The following is a 14,739-nucleotide window of genomic DNA, read 5'->3' as shown; positions in this document are numbered from 1 at the left end:
CCTAGGCTAACAGTTACACATCTGCTCACGTTTGTTGGATTGTAATTTTTTTTAGGAGAACTGCTGTGAGATGCGGATCAGCCTGAACCAGAAGCCAAACAGCAGCAAAGACTTTGGCTTCGTGGCAGCCTGGGACTCGACTGGAGCTCAAGTCACATCTGTACAGCCAGGTATCAGCCAAGACTGTGTGGAAAGATTCTGTTGCCTATTTGCCTTTAAATAATAAAATGAAATAATAATGTTAAACGTCTTTTGATGTTACATACAGTGCCAAGAGTGAAACTACAGAGTTTTCTACCCAGGCTGTGCTGGGCGGCTGGTGGCTCTGTCAGAGTTAAATAGGGCAGCATCTATGTGGGTCAGATCTGCAGAGCCTGAGCCTCCTTTATAACAGTGGATTCATAGCCCCACTTTGTAGCTTTTTATACAACCCTCATCATACATCATCACATGTTTTAATTCTTCAGGTTTGTCACATTTTATATTGTCTTCAGGAGGTCCTTAATCTAAATTACCTGGGGTCAGATTAGGATTCTGTCTGGACCGAGGGGCTGGGCCACAAAACTGACGCATTAAAAAAAAACTCACATAAAACTCTTAACTTGTTGGAAGTGTCTTATATAATTTTATTTTCTTTCAACCTTGCCTTTTGTCATAATCAACTCAACTCCAAGAGACGGAAAAAATATGTCACAATGTGGAGAGTGCTGAAGGACAACTTTTTCTAGGGACAGTGAAGGCATCCTTGGCTAAATTACTTATCCCCTAGTTAGTTTATATGCATTTTTAGCTTTTTTCAATGATTTTTGTGATATTTTTTCAAAGGAGTTGTTTTTATAATTTTGTATCATATTTAAACACTGTTTAAAATGTCTCATTCCTTCCTGTCTTTGTTCCTGGTTTTTACAGGCAGTCAGGCTGCCATGTGCCAGCTCCAGGTTGGTGATGAGGTTTTGTCAGTGAACAAACAGCAGGTGGCAGACATGAGCTACACAGACTGGAAGAACTGCATGGAGGCAGCTCTGCAGGAGGGCAGTCTGGTCATGGACATCCTCCACCATGGCCCAAACAGTGAGTCTTAGTGTGTGATTGAGTGTGAGGGTCTTTGAGGGTTTTACATGCCTGGACTGACACTGCTGCTTAAGCTGCTTGTGTCTCTAAACAGTTTTGACACTTTAAATTGGTCCGTAAACAGAGTGAGCTCAGCCATGAATGATTTCATGATGAGGAAATTCATTTTTCTCCCCTTTGAAGAGGGGATTTTGTTATCGTTCTGTTCTCTGAGGCTGCTGTTTGTACTTCTGCTCTGTTGTTTCTCTTTTTATACACTGTCTTCTCATGTGGTGTTCTGTTTTTTTCTGTGTGGAGAACTAACCTAGCTAAGATTGGTCAGGTCTGAGGGTTCTGTGAATGTTCAGGTTTCCACAGTGTTGATATAACAGGCTTACCTTCACCAGTGCCTGTAATGAAGTCGCTCACCTGCACTAACATACAGCACAGAACGGTCCCAGTGGGCTTTGTGAGCCTGTTAGAAACACTGTGTGTGTGTGTCTGTGTGTGTGTGTGTGTGTATATATATATTATTTATTTGTGTGTCTGTGTTGTGTGAGGGTGTTCATGAAGGAATAAATATGCTGCATGGCTGGGGAAGGTGGGTTCTCTGTCACCCCCTGCTGCTCCCTTAACAGCACCATAACAACATTGTCCCCTGCTTTGTAGTGGGCTGTAAGAAAATGGTTGTTTTTTGGATAAATGTTGGGTTAACACTCAAGGGGTTTTGTATTCACCTGAGAAAAAATTGTGGTCTTTAAAAAAAATTCTGATCTCGGTTTTTATGTTGAAACGAGTCCTCTTAATTGAAATTAAATAAAAATATCAAATAAAGATTAATCCTGGAATAAGGATTTCTTTCTTTCTATTTAATAAAAAATAATTATTATTTAAATAAATTATAATAATTTTTTATTTGATTCATTAATTTTTTTCATGATAAACTAGGGATGCTACCTTCAGTTTCTTTGAATTAAATTAAATTAAATGGTTTTCCTGTATCACTTCTTATAAAAAAAGTACTGTTTTTATTCAGATCATTCCAGTCTTTTTAATGACAACTCGTTTTTTATTATTTAAAAACATAATTATCTGAAACAGCCTAGATAATTTTGTTCTTTGTGGAATATTTCTCCTGATTGTCACTAGATCTTAGAGATTTTTCAATTTTTGTAAATAATAATTAAAATCAATAATTCATTTTTCCATTATTTTTCCATCCATTTTCCTTAATAAACTGAAAGTCATGATTAAACATTTGAATACATCATCTATATATTTTTCTTTTAATGATGGGAGCGATATTTTTCTATCGCTCCCGTCATTATATTTTTTGTCCGGTGAATGCAACTCACTTGTGTGGTTTGACATATACACCAACACAATAACAAACACACACATGCACTAAACCATGTGGTGTGACTTTCTATTATTCTGCCCTTGGATTGTCTGCGCGCAGACTGGGACAAAGCTCTACCTTCCCCACCATTTAAAAGCCATAAGACCATCAATCTGACCAGTATGGATCATCCAATACTTCTAGGTTCCCCTGAAATCCTCACCACAAAGCCCAGTCTGGATTTTACCTCACGGATTTCCACAGAAACTCTGCAGCCCAAAGAGCTCTCTGCTAAGCCAGCAGTGGTGAGTGGATGACAGTCACTCAGGTGGACTCAGGTTTGATCCACACATTGTTCCTTGTGCTGTACTTTTTAATGAGCACATACTCTGCTGTGTCTCTATGCAGGACTTGGCATCAAATGGAGTCAATGCAAATTTCTATGAGCAGTCGGTCACCATGAGGAACAAAGGTAAAGAGCAGAGGACACACTCAGAGCGCTGATGAAATAGAACTGTACTGACGATTAAACACAAACATATGTCGAAAGTTAAGACTGATGTTTACCGAACACAATAATTACAGAACATAAGACACACAAATATTGAAGACAGTTTACCAAAAACACAAGTCAACTATACAATAACCAAAATGTGGCCCAGTGTTAGCTAGGCTACATGAAGGCCGCTAACATTTATACATAACATATATTAGCAGAAAATGTAATGACTTTATTATCACTCAACATTTTTTCACTCAAGTCTGGCAATAGCTTCACTTTGGCAAGATCTGCAAAAATGTTTTAAAGAAATTAATAATAAAATAAATGAGATAGTTAAAAGTTTATTTTATATTAGACTTTTATATTAGAATGTGTTGTAAAAATAAAAAAGTTGAACCAATGAAAAGGTTAGGTGTAAGCCAAAGTATAATTGCAACATTGGAAAAGAAATGTCCAGTCTATTATTCAAAAGGACCCTGAGTAACGCTTCAAGTTAAATGAGTTAATAATGAGACTTACTGTCCACAGCAGACCAGTATAAGGACTGTGATATTTCAGGAACATTAAATATAATCCATGTTTAAATGATATGAGACCTTCTCCCTGGGCCAAAACATGTTTCTTTCTCTTCTGATGTACCTGTGTCTGTTTCCTGTTTTCCACTTCTCATGTAGAGTCAGAACCCATATCTTTGAAAAACTTAAAACGGAGGTCAGAGTTTTTTGAACAAGGTAATAAAAAATATGAAAAAGTGAGAAAATCTAATTAAATGTGCCTTCCGTGCAGCTGGTCTCTCTGTGCTTTTATATGTCACCGTCTTTTCTGTGGAATTTTTTGCATGCAGTCAGTTTCATTTTGACAGACTTGACACTCACTCAGAAACATGTGAGGACTGACGTCTTCACGGAGAGATTTGTATTCCTCTTTCACGCCCTAACTCTTCTGCGGTGTCTCTTTCTCCTTCAGGCGGCTCGGAGTCCAGTGTCAGTGCGCTGGTCTTCCTCTGTGGTAAACAAGGTTGAATGTGCAGTGGAAAAACTCACCCTTACTTGGTACAGTGCCACTCTGACATTCTGCTCAAGTTTAAAAAAACATGTTAAGAGCTTAAATACCATGTGAGAACAGATTCCACTGGAAATATTGGGCACGATGTCAGACCTAGCACCAGCGTACCAACCACACACACAGGTCTAAAAGTCCTGTTGTGTTTGTGGGTGTTTGGAATGTCGTAAAGACAGTGATGTAGTTCTCAGGTCTACAACTTGACCTGACTTGGACTCGAGGAGTGACGACTTGACTGTAGGTCAAACACATGGTTGTCTACATCAGTGCTTCCCAATATTTTTGAACCACGGCACATATTCGCAAGTACATGTAATGTAATACAGTGATCTACTACATTCTATATGCTCACAATTTACTTACTCAGTATTTAACCTGAGCCGGTTTAGTTAAAAATGAAACACATACAAATATCTTTTACAGCTGAGTCTCTTTTTTATTTTTATAGCCATCTGGCACCACCAAGTGAAATACCTAAATCAAAATAATGGTGAATAATAGTAAATGAATAATAGTTTTCAAACCAATTAAGAAAAATGTGAATATTTTCCACAGCACATTTGATGATATCTCACAGTAGGCTGTGGTTGGGAATCACTGGTCCAGACTAAACCCTGACATGATTTGATGCCCAGGACAAACTGACCTTGGTCTCAAATCATTTTGTTCTCTTTATCTTTTTTCATAAACCTGGACTCTTGACTTAATATAAAAAGGATTTTTTCTCCACTGACTTGGACTCTGATGTAAAGACACCTTGATGACTTGGTTCTAATTTTTCCTTGGTGTCTTGAAACCCATACTCAGCTTCAACACTTTATTCAGTCGTATTACACTGCAGCCGTTTTCACACAGCTCTGCATGGATTTAACTTTTACTGCATAAACCCAGCCAGCATTTGTTCCTGGGACTCGCCTGAATGGAATCTGATTGGAAAAGTGGGACCCATTTGGTTTGTCCACATAATTTCAGTGACCCCAATACAAATTACTCAGATGAAAGTGCAACTCATGAATAAATATGACCCGTGCTTTTAAAGCTCAATCAATCTCCAGGCCCGTCATGTTGGCTGGACCCACACTGCAGTATCTGTTACAGTAAACAGAAAGACTGACTCCACAGCACCTTTGTGTCTTTTGTGCATGTTGTTGTTGCTGCTGGTGTTACTGCTAATGTGTGTGCATGTCTAAATGATTTCTCAGTGTTTATCTTTGCAATCAGTTTGCTGATTTTAACCTTCAGACCTGTTACTGTGGCATCCAATGCAAATGTCAACTGTGGGCCTGATGTGACCTTTCCTGCTTGAAGCTTGTTGGGAAACATAAATACTTTACTTCTAAATGTCATTTTCATTGATGTGAAGATGCTCGACTTCAAAATAAAACTGCAGTTTAATTACAGCACTTGGCCTTAATGTGAACATAAGTGTTGACTTTAGATGTTCTTTTCTTTAAGGAGGACCAGAGACAACAGTGCCAGATGTGAGTAGTTTGAGACTTCAAGGAATTTAAGACTTTTTAGTTACGTACATACTCCATGACTGCAGGAGGATTTTATTTAGTTTTGACACAATAAGAGAATTGGAGGATATTATATCACAATATAATATATATCACAAGATAGAACGTGTCAAAGTTAGCGGTATTAGGAACTTCTATATAAATACCCAGTGTTAAATCCATTTAACACTTCTGGAGTGGCAGAGGAGTACTTGGAGGTGGAGATGATATTTTTATTTCAACTTACTGAAAATCTTCTGACTCAGGATTTACTTTGGCCTGTTTAGTTGAAAACAACGCTGACGTACTTCTTCAACAGATTTGAGTCTCTCAGATATGTCAGGTCAATGAAACAGTTTGAGGAAGCAAGGAGTGGTAGAGAAGTACTTGATGCTGTTACACTATTTTTAAAGCACATTTCTAGCATTTGTGGCCATTTTCTCCTCAGATCCCTGTTCCTTCACTCACTCACTCCTCCAGCCGCTGGTCCTGGGACCCAGAGGAGGAACGCAAGAGACAAGAAAAATGGCAGAAAGAACAGGAACGCGTTCTACAGGTATATAAAAGCTATTTTCAATTGGCAGATAAGTTTGCAACAGTATTTGTCTCTGACTGTATGTCCAATTAAATGTCAGCTCCATTTATAAAAGACCAAACACTAATGAGTCGCCCTCATATATTCACTTGCATGCATCGACAGAGCACTGTATAACTCCTAACCTTCAACCATATCTGAAAACCTTGATCTGGTCTCAGTCTACTGAACGTGTGGAGCAGAACCATATTTTTTCCTAAAGGGTCTTTTTCTAGACGGAGTTAAGAGATGTGCATGCAGAGAACAAAGGTAGACTGGAAGCTGTGCTGCTCCACTGCAGATACTTCTGTCTCTGTGGCTTCCAAGAAGGTTGACACTCAGGTGGATTAAAAATAAGATATAAGTGAAATTATACTTTTTTTATGCGGTTACACTGCTATAGAGCAGTTCATTCTGGTATGGACAGTACAATCTTTTACTTTTCTCAAGACTTAAACCTACATTCATCCACATTGTAGAAGCTCATTACATGCCATCAAAAATTCTATTTACTGGGAAATATTACAATATAGTTTCTTATCCTGTGTATTACTTTTATTATTAATATTATGACACTATTATTATGATTCTGACTTTATTTTGAAAAAATCTGCAATCCATGTTGAATCTCTCAAAGGTCATTTATGGGGAATATTGCAGAAAACATCAGGTCTGAACTCTCTTTATCTCCTTTCTTGTTATTTCCATCTAAGGAGAAATATAAGCGTGATCAGGAGAAACTGCAGGAGGAGTGGCAGAAGGCCCAGGAGGAGATTTCAAAAAGTGAAGACCACCAAGAGTTCACAAGGGTATGCTTCCTCTTATACTAATTATAATTCAGTTTAAATGTTCACGTCTGTAAGGTGGCAGTGTCATGCATTGGGGCTGTTTTTCTTCACCTTTAACTTTTGTGTTTGAATTTATCATAACATAATATTTTACTGGTTGTTTTTTGTGAATTTCTATTGTATTTTAAGGAAAAATATAAAAGTAGGTAAATACACATTTTACAAAAACAGAGTTAAGGTAAAGTATATATTCACATACATACATATATACACCCTAAAATATGCATGTATATATATATATTTTTTAAAAATAAATACAGTATATAAATATCAAGTATAATGTCAGAGCAAAAGGATTACCAAAATATTTTAGATTACCAAAATGTAACATTTAGCTGCAGTTACCTTCTCTGGATTCCTTGACATTAATGTGTGTAAACACAAACACCACAGTCAGTCATGTGAATGTGAATTACATGGACATGGCTTCTTGTGTCTGAGAAAACTTTTTTTTTTGTTAATCATCATCTTTGCAACAAAAAACTCCCTTTGGTTTGGAAATTTAAAAAAACAGCCTTGTTCCTCAGCAGGTCGTAGAAAATGAAGAGGAGGTGTACTGTGACACTTCCTCCTTGAGGTTAAAATTAGGGAGGATTGGTTATAAGCACCATTTCTTTAAACACTGTCACTTCTCTACAGAAAAACAGCCAAATGTCTCGACTCCAACCATCAGTTTCTACTCTGTGGGAAGAGGAGGAGAGAAGGAGAAAGCAGGAAGAGCAAGAGGTCCTCAGGAGGATGGAGGAGAGAAGGATACGTGAGGAGGAGGAGAGAGAGCGCCTGCGGCAAGAAGAGGAGGAGAGGAGACTAAGGAGGGAAATGGAGGAAAAGAGAGAGCACCAGAGGCAGGAGGAAGAGAGGAGAAGAAGGGAAGAGGAGGAACAAGAGCTGCAGCGGCTCCAAGAGGAGAAAAAGAGGAAGGAGGAGGAGGAGAGGAAGAGAAAGGAAGAGGAAGAGAGAAAGAGGATGGAGGAGGAGGTGAGGAAAAGAAAGGAAAAGGAGGAGAGAATGAGAAGGGAGGCACAGGCGGAAGAGCTGAGGTGGCAGAGGCGCAGGGAGGAGGAGAAGAAGCGGCAGGAGGCGCTGGAGCAGCTGCGCAGGGAGAGGGAGAAGGCCTTCCAGCAGCAGGAGCAGTGGTCAGTAAAAACTGACACAGTTCTCCAAGTTGAACCACCAAATAGTACCTACATTTGTTGTCATCCGTCCGTCTGCTCCTCATACTAATGACAACACGTTCGCCTGCTTTGCTGTCTGTTCATAACTGCTTGTAATGTGTGTTTGCATGTGCTTCATCCTCCACCTCTGGGCTGTAACCTAACCCTGCTGTCTCCACACTCACTGCTCCTCAACAAAGGTCTGCTGGCTACCGCGTCCAGCCCACACTGTCCTACACAGACAGGTCAGTACAGGACGTCACCATCTGCTGCCATAGTCTGAACATCATTAGTCAGCCAGTATCGCTGCGACATGTCCCTCTGTTACACAAGTACTCGTCCTAGTGTTACAGTTTGTGACCCTGTTTGGGGGCTGCAACAGTTCAAACAGTTTAATGGAAAAACAGCTCAGTCATATTTCGACAGCTGTCAAATACATCAAGATATCAATGTGGAATTCATACTATAGTTTGAAGGATATTGAATTGTAAAATCCAGTCCAGTCACATTACTATGAAATATCCAGTTGTACCCTGAACTGTACACGACAGCAAATGTCCCTTGACTTTATTTCACTGAACATTAAAAAAGGCAAAGGTTTCAAAATTGAACAAATCCATCGTCCACCGTTCAAATGTCATGGTCCAAACTGTCAGAATAGAATAATACCTTCCACAGTGTTGTCATGGTTAAAAACCATTTATTGATCTTTTATGATTGCACATTCTACGTCTTCTCATTACTTTAATCCATACCTGTGGTTTCATAGTTTTGAATTTGGTCTTTTGTTCTGAACAACTTCCTGTTTGACTGAAGGGCCTGTTTTTGTCTCCTCTGTCCTCAACTGGTAACTAGTTTTATCATGATCCTTACACTGTGTCATAAATGTTCCATTTACATTAGCATTTTACATTTTTGGTTCACCTTCATCTGAGTTATTTAAATGTCTCACTGCAGTAATACCTGGCAGCGCTATTTGTTTTTGTTGGACTTGTACCAAAACCTGACAAAGCTCTGTCTCCAAGGCATGAAATTCTTCCATAGTGCATGTCAATTCATTAGTACTTTGTCACTGTGTGCTAAAAAAAAGCCTTGACTTATTGACTTTCATTTCTTACTAATATATCTCTTAAAAAACAACCAAAACAGGCATGTCTTTAGCTAACAGCTAATTGTGTCCTGTTGCTATTACAGGCTGCATTTGAAGAGAATAATTTAAAGTTAAAATGTGTGCAGAACTGTCCTGAATTAGAAGGTAATCGATATTTTACAACATACACCTAAGCCACTGCATCTCAGGAAACGTTTTGACCATCCCTATATTATATATTTTTGATTGTCTTCATTAATTCTTAATTTTTTTTCTAACTCTGAAAGGGCCAAATCCAAATCCTCACCACAGCTGGACGAAGAAGACAGACCTCAGAGAAGAGGTCAGTGTCTTTGATTAAATGTCATTTTACTACTGTAGTTTACTGTCAAGTATCCAGCAGTACTGTGCAGTATTTTCTCTTCATGTTGTCTTTCATTAACCCCTATATTTTGACATCACCTACACACACATATGCACACATACACACATGTGCTTGCAACTACTGCAGGTGTGCATGTGCAGACTGGTGGCATGGCTCACTGGCTGCTTGAGGAGCAGCTGAAAATAGCTGCTGACAGGGAGGCGCAGAGTCAGAGAGCTGCCTCGGAGCTGGAGCTTGAGAGGCGAAACATCCTCAATGCCATGAGATACAGAGAGCCAGAGAGAGGTGGGCTCAGGCCTGGAAGCCCCGCCTCCTCTGATTGAAATCAAAACACCAATCAGTCAGCTGTGACATAATCTGATCATAAAATTATTTGTTCAATTCACTTGACCAGATTACCAGTATAATTGAGGGGTAATTCCACCAATCTCAATGGTCTGTGTGCATGTTTAAGAGCATGATTTAATTAATCTTCAAGGTAGAGTATGCAAGAATATTACTTTGTTTGTTAAACCAGACCATACAACCACCTGCCACATCCTGCTTATCCTTTCACCAATGTGGGATTCTATAACTATCCTAACCTGATCTTATTACTTCTGTTTCCATTGTTTTTTTCCATTGGTAACTACTGACATGTGAGGCATCCAACCTTATTTTTTTTATCTCACTTCTCACCATGCAGTGAGCAGTGGTGGCTTTGATGAAAAGAAGAGTCTGTCGCAGGCCGAGCTGGAGCGTCAGCAGATCCTGAATGAAATGAAGAAGAAAACATCGCTGCTCACAGACAACAGCTGGATTCGCCAGTCCTCGTGCAGCACCACCTACAGCAAAGAGACCGACATTCCACCCATGCGCAGGTACAGTACACTTTAACGCCAGTGTATTCAGTTCTCTGTTGTGTGGTGGTGGTGGTGGTGGTTGGCTTTAAAAACCCACTAAATTTCTGTGGACTTAAAATGATGACATTTATTTGTCTGGCTATCAGTTGTAGACTCTTTCAATCTTGTGAAAATTGTGTTCAGACACAGAGCAGGGATGTCTGGGCAGTTGTTGAGGTAATTAATCAACATAGACATGTTAAAGAGACATATAAATTATATCTGTAATAATCCACGATTAGCCATTGTTTTAAAAAGTAGCTAAGTGGTAGTTTAGCTATAAGTGTCAACAATGAAAGATAACAAAAATACACCTATAGGCAGCTTTATGTGTGCTCTATGTATACAAGAAAAAACTGACAACAAAACATAAAAATATATCAAATTTGTGAGTTTGAAAACATGTACTAAGAAAAGCTAATGATTATCCCAAACAATGTCAACACTGCTAACAAAAAACACCAGCTTCAGATTAAGATAGCCATGATAATAGCTACAAGGGGCAGAGAATCAGTTAAAAAGCAATTAAAACTAATCAGTAATATTCAGAATTTAGCAAGATAGCCCGAACAAATAATCCAAAGATAGTTTAAATAGTCCATATATGTTCAGTTTCCATTATGAGTCCTGGGACATCACTGTCATAAAGTGTCAATATAATGAGTAGCGTTGTTAGCCAGACCAAGTAAATGCTTTCACTAACCATCTAACATGAGCCTGGCGTGGGTCGCTTTGCAGAGGTGAGTCTCTTGACAACTTGGACAGACACTCCTGGCGTTCGTCGTGGACACCAAGGAGCAACTCATATGCCCCCAGCTACAGCCGGCCCCACTCTGCCCTTTCTGGAAGCGCCTCCTTTTACAGTAGTACTGGTGGTGGACCAGGACTACAGGGGCCCAAATCCTCCACCCTGCCCCCTTTTTATTCCATGGGCTTTCTCCAAGGTGGGGCAGGAACCCACTCCACACCCTGGTCCCAACAGATGTCTCCTCCTTTGTCTCCAGAGCGTTTGTCTGAGTCAGGGCTTCAGCAGAGGAACAGGTAAAGCTAACATCGCTGCTTCAGATCCTAACGCATCTAACATCAGCGGCCTCAGTGCTGTCACTCTTAAACTGGGTCGAAATGCTGCTCTATGGTTTTAAACCATAATACTGGTCTGGGAAAATTGTTGGTAAAGTGTTTGTTTTACATTTGAAGCTGTCAATGTGTATTTTTCTGACGTGTGTATCTATAGCCATGTCATCATTCATACACCAGGATGTTGTTTCTCTGTTGTGTGCATCGTTTGTGTTTTCATTTTGACCCTGGTACATTTATAATCCAGGTCAGTGAGTGGAAAGAAAGTGTGTACATTCTGTGACACTCCACTGGGAAAGGGAGCGGCCATGATCATCGAGTCCCTGGGGCTCTGTTATCATTTGAGCTGTTTTAAGGTGAGAGCTGGGCTCACGTCGACCTTGGACCAGGACGAACTGGACAATTGTCTTCCAAATCCTCCTAATTTTATCACTTCACACTTTCCTCCTTCTGAATTTCTAGTTCCTGACACTTCTACAGCCATAAAAAGTAGTTTTTTTTTCAACCAGAACTAATGAACCCTATTACTTCAGCCTGGTTCCTCTGATTGTTGATCCGTCTTGTCCTGCATCTGAATCATTGTTGTTTGACCTTTTCTTCTACTACTCTCTTACCTTTTGCGTGTTGTGTTGACAATCACTTAAGTCCTCCTCTCTGTTACTCCTACTATAGATGTTCTGTCCAGTTTTGTCCAGTCATGTTGACTTAAACTTCTCCTTTTTTCCAAATGTCCTCAGTGTATTGACTGTAAATCTGACCTCGGAGGATCAGAAGCTGGAGCTGAAGTCAGGATACGGAACAAACAGCTCTACTGTAACTCCTGCTACATGCGATTTAAAAGTAAGAGCTTGAAAAAAACTTTTTAGGGTATTTACTAGATTTAAAGATATTGTGTTTAACTTTATCCATAGACTGACCAACAGTGATGATCAAACACACAGGGGACTTGTATTTAAAACCCAGTCTAAGTCATGGGCATAAACATTTATTGAACAGTCTAGTGCTGACAATGTGTTACCAAGAAAGAATGAATTAAATCAGCCTGCAAAACCAAATTGTCAAATAAATTGTAAAAATTTAATTCAAAATATTAGCATCAAGCATAGACTCAGAAATAACACAGTTCTGTGTGTCAATACAAGACTACATTAGTTTAATCAAGTTTTGATTATGCTGTTTGCCTGACTTTGGACACAACTGTTCGCAGTATAACATTCACTGTTATTATTTTTCTAGCTGGCCAGCCAACAGAGATGTGATGGACTACAGCAGATCAATGAAGAGACAACTTGTGACAACAACCCATGAACATTTGTCAAATCCATCAAAAACAGCTGGTTAACCTGGTTTGGACATAAACGTCAGTTTGACTCTAAAAAAAAAGAAACTCTGTTTGACTCATTGTCAGGAATCATGTTAATGTTTTTACAGTGTGTGTGATTGAGAGGATGAACTCACCAAGACGTTATCTGTTTGTTTATATCATTAAGTATTACAGCTGTAAAAATTAAAAAACCAATGTAAGGGATCTGTTTGCACCAGAGTATTGTTTAAAAATATTATAGCCATGAAATTAGCCAAATAACAAACTAACTCATATAATAATCAAATAATCCATGCAGAGCTTTTTCTTCTCTTTGTCTTTAACTGAGAAAGATTACTATATCTTAAACTTAAGCTAAGGAAGTGTGGGTCCCCAAAATGATCCACAGGTCGGCTGTCGAATCACTGAAGGAATGGGAGTTAACAGAAAACAGAAGCTTCTTGTCACCAAGCAATCATTAAGCAGTTTCCTGAAGAGGGTCCCACACTGTCAGTTTTGTAAATTACAATCCTATTTAGAGTAAAATGCAAGATAAAGCAGATGCCTGGCCATGGCTCAGTCCCCACTGTGCCAAGTCCAAGTCCATGTGAGTGTAATGTATTCGTTTTAGGTACAATTCTGATAAGAGTCGAGTCCTCACTGATTGGGGGCTGGGGCTAAAACAAAAAAGGGGCATTTCAAAAATCACATCATAGAGCTATGTCTATACACTTTTATGTTTGTGTCCAAGTCATTTAGGTTGGTGTTTTATTTATTTACAAGCTAAGTTATCTGGTTTGATTCAAGGTTTGTGTCGCAGGAGTCCACTGTTAGTCACTAAAGATTTTTAAAAGAGGTCTGAGTTGAGTCACAAAGGTTTTCATCTGTGCATATGTACAGAGAAAACTCTGCCAGGAAGTATACTTATCCAATTGTTCTAGTCCTTTACAAATAAGCTTTTACTTCTTTTTCCTCTAAATGGGATTGAAAAAAATGACATTGTAGTTACTTTAAGAAAGCCTGATTTGAAAAAAAAAACCTTCACAATGAACTTCTGATGAGAACATGAGCAGCATTTTAAACCAAATCAGATGAATTTATATCTTCATGTTAACTTTCATGCCTACTTATCGTAATCTATTCTTAGGGTTCTACTGGTCACTGTGTCCATTCCCTATATAGAGTTTAAGATTCTTACCTGTCTGTCAACTGTCATGTGAATGTGCCTTTGCATTTTATAGAGAATTAAGGTAAATATAATACAATTCTTTCCTGACACTGTATATATGGGTATAAGGACCCATGGGCTCAGATATCCCCTGCCTGCTGTTATCATGGACAGACAGGAGAGTAAAAAAAAACACAGAAGCAAGTTTCCTTTTGAAGAATCTACTGTTATCCTATTCAATGGCATTGAAGCAAACGATAAATTTGTAAATAAAATAAAATAAAAGGAAAAGATAAATCCTCCGGTGGTTTTGCTTTGTTCCAAGTTTTTTGTGCACACTTCTTTTTGCAGTAATATTTCTCTGCCTGCGTTATCAGAAATCATTCGACTCATTTCTCCTCGTCTGTCCCTCTCATTCTCTGCTGCTCTGCAGCGCAGCGCTCATAATGAAAGGAATTTCAATGAGGTTTTTGTGCCGGGGTTCAGAGGACCTGCTTGCTTTGTGTTCTCCAAAGCCAATTTGTCATGCATATTTCATCCAGCGACCATGCATTACATTTGATTCGGCACTGATAGTCTATCTCCATCCATTCATTCTGTCATCTGGGCTGTTTTTTATGAAATGTTATCTGCCTCCACACACGCACTGCATTTTCAAACGAGTACAGAAACCCTGTGGCTCCCAGAGTGCTGGAGCCCAAAGGTAAGAAATTGGCCTCATTACCTATAAATGAAAGTAAACTCAGCTGAGCCGACGTATGGAAATGAGCTGAACTAAGGGAAAATTGGCTCTTTAATGTGATGCAC

The 14,739-nt window shown here is 39.1% G+C and overlaps 1 protein-coding gene across 8 annotated transcripts in view; it reads left to right on the top strand.

The window, feature by feature from the left end:
* Positions 1 to 14,232, top strand: part of LOC103391949 (LIM domain only protein 7) — a 58,416-nt gene extending 44,184 nt beyond the window's left edge. For 2 of the 8 annotated variants that reach the window (XM_017039780.2, XM_017039778.2), the window contains 17 exons: positions 56 to 170; positions 910 to 1,071; positions 2,510 to 2,694; positions 2,798 to 2,861; positions 3,566 to 3,622; positions 5,409 to 5,434; positions 5,901 to 6,008; positions 6,740 to 6,835; positions 7,514 to 8,010; positions 8,229 to 8,273; positions 9,406 to 9,461; positions 9,630 to 9,788; positions 10,189 to 10,363; positions 11,123 to 11,425; positions 11,709 to 11,817; positions 12,199 to 12,301; positions 12,698 to 14,232. In XM_017039780.2, coding sequence (XP_016895269.1) covers positions 56 to 170; positions 910 to 1,071; positions 2,510 to 2,694; positions 2,798 to 2,861; positions 3,566 to 3,622; positions 5,409 to 5,434; positions 5,901 to 6,008; positions 6,740 to 6,835; positions 7,514 to 8,010; positions 8,229 to 8,273; positions 9,406 to 9,461; positions 9,630 to 9,788; positions 10,189 to 10,363; positions 11,123 to 11,425; positions 11,709 to 11,817; positions 12,199 to 12,301; positions 12,698 to 12,720 — 2,283 coding nt within the window. In that variant the 3' untranslated portion in view covers positions 12,721 to 14,232. The remainder of the gene's footprint in view (positions 1 to 55; positions 171 to 909; positions 1,072 to 2,509; positions 2,695 to 2,797; positions 2,862 to 3,565; positions 3,623 to 5,408; positions 5,435 to 5,900; positions 6,009 to 6,739; positions 6,836 to 7,513; positions 8,011 to 8,228; positions 8,274 to 9,405; positions 9,462 to 9,629; positions 9,789 to 10,188; positions 10,364 to 11,122; positions 11,426 to 11,708; positions 11,818 to 12,198; positions 12,302 to 12,697) is intronic. The other 6 variants (XM_017039784.2, XM_017039787.2, XM_017039782.2 and 3 more) reach the window with 6 other exon arrangements.
* The last annotated feature ends 507 nt before the right edge of the window (positions 14,233 to 14,739 follow it).

The sequence above is a fragment of the Cynoglossus semilaevis genome, chromosome 16, assembly GCF_000523025.1.
Source record: "Cynoglossus semilaevis isolate Cse_v1.0 chromosome 16, Cse_v1.0, whole genome shotgun sequence".
Classification (NCBI taxonomy): domain Eukaryota; kingdom Metazoa; phylum Chordata; class Actinopteri; order Pleuronectiformes; family Cynoglossidae; genus Cynoglossus; species Cynoglossus semilaevis.
The sequence above is the reverse complement of the archived record's forward strand: the minus strand, read 5'-3'. Positions and strand labels throughout refer to the sequence as shown.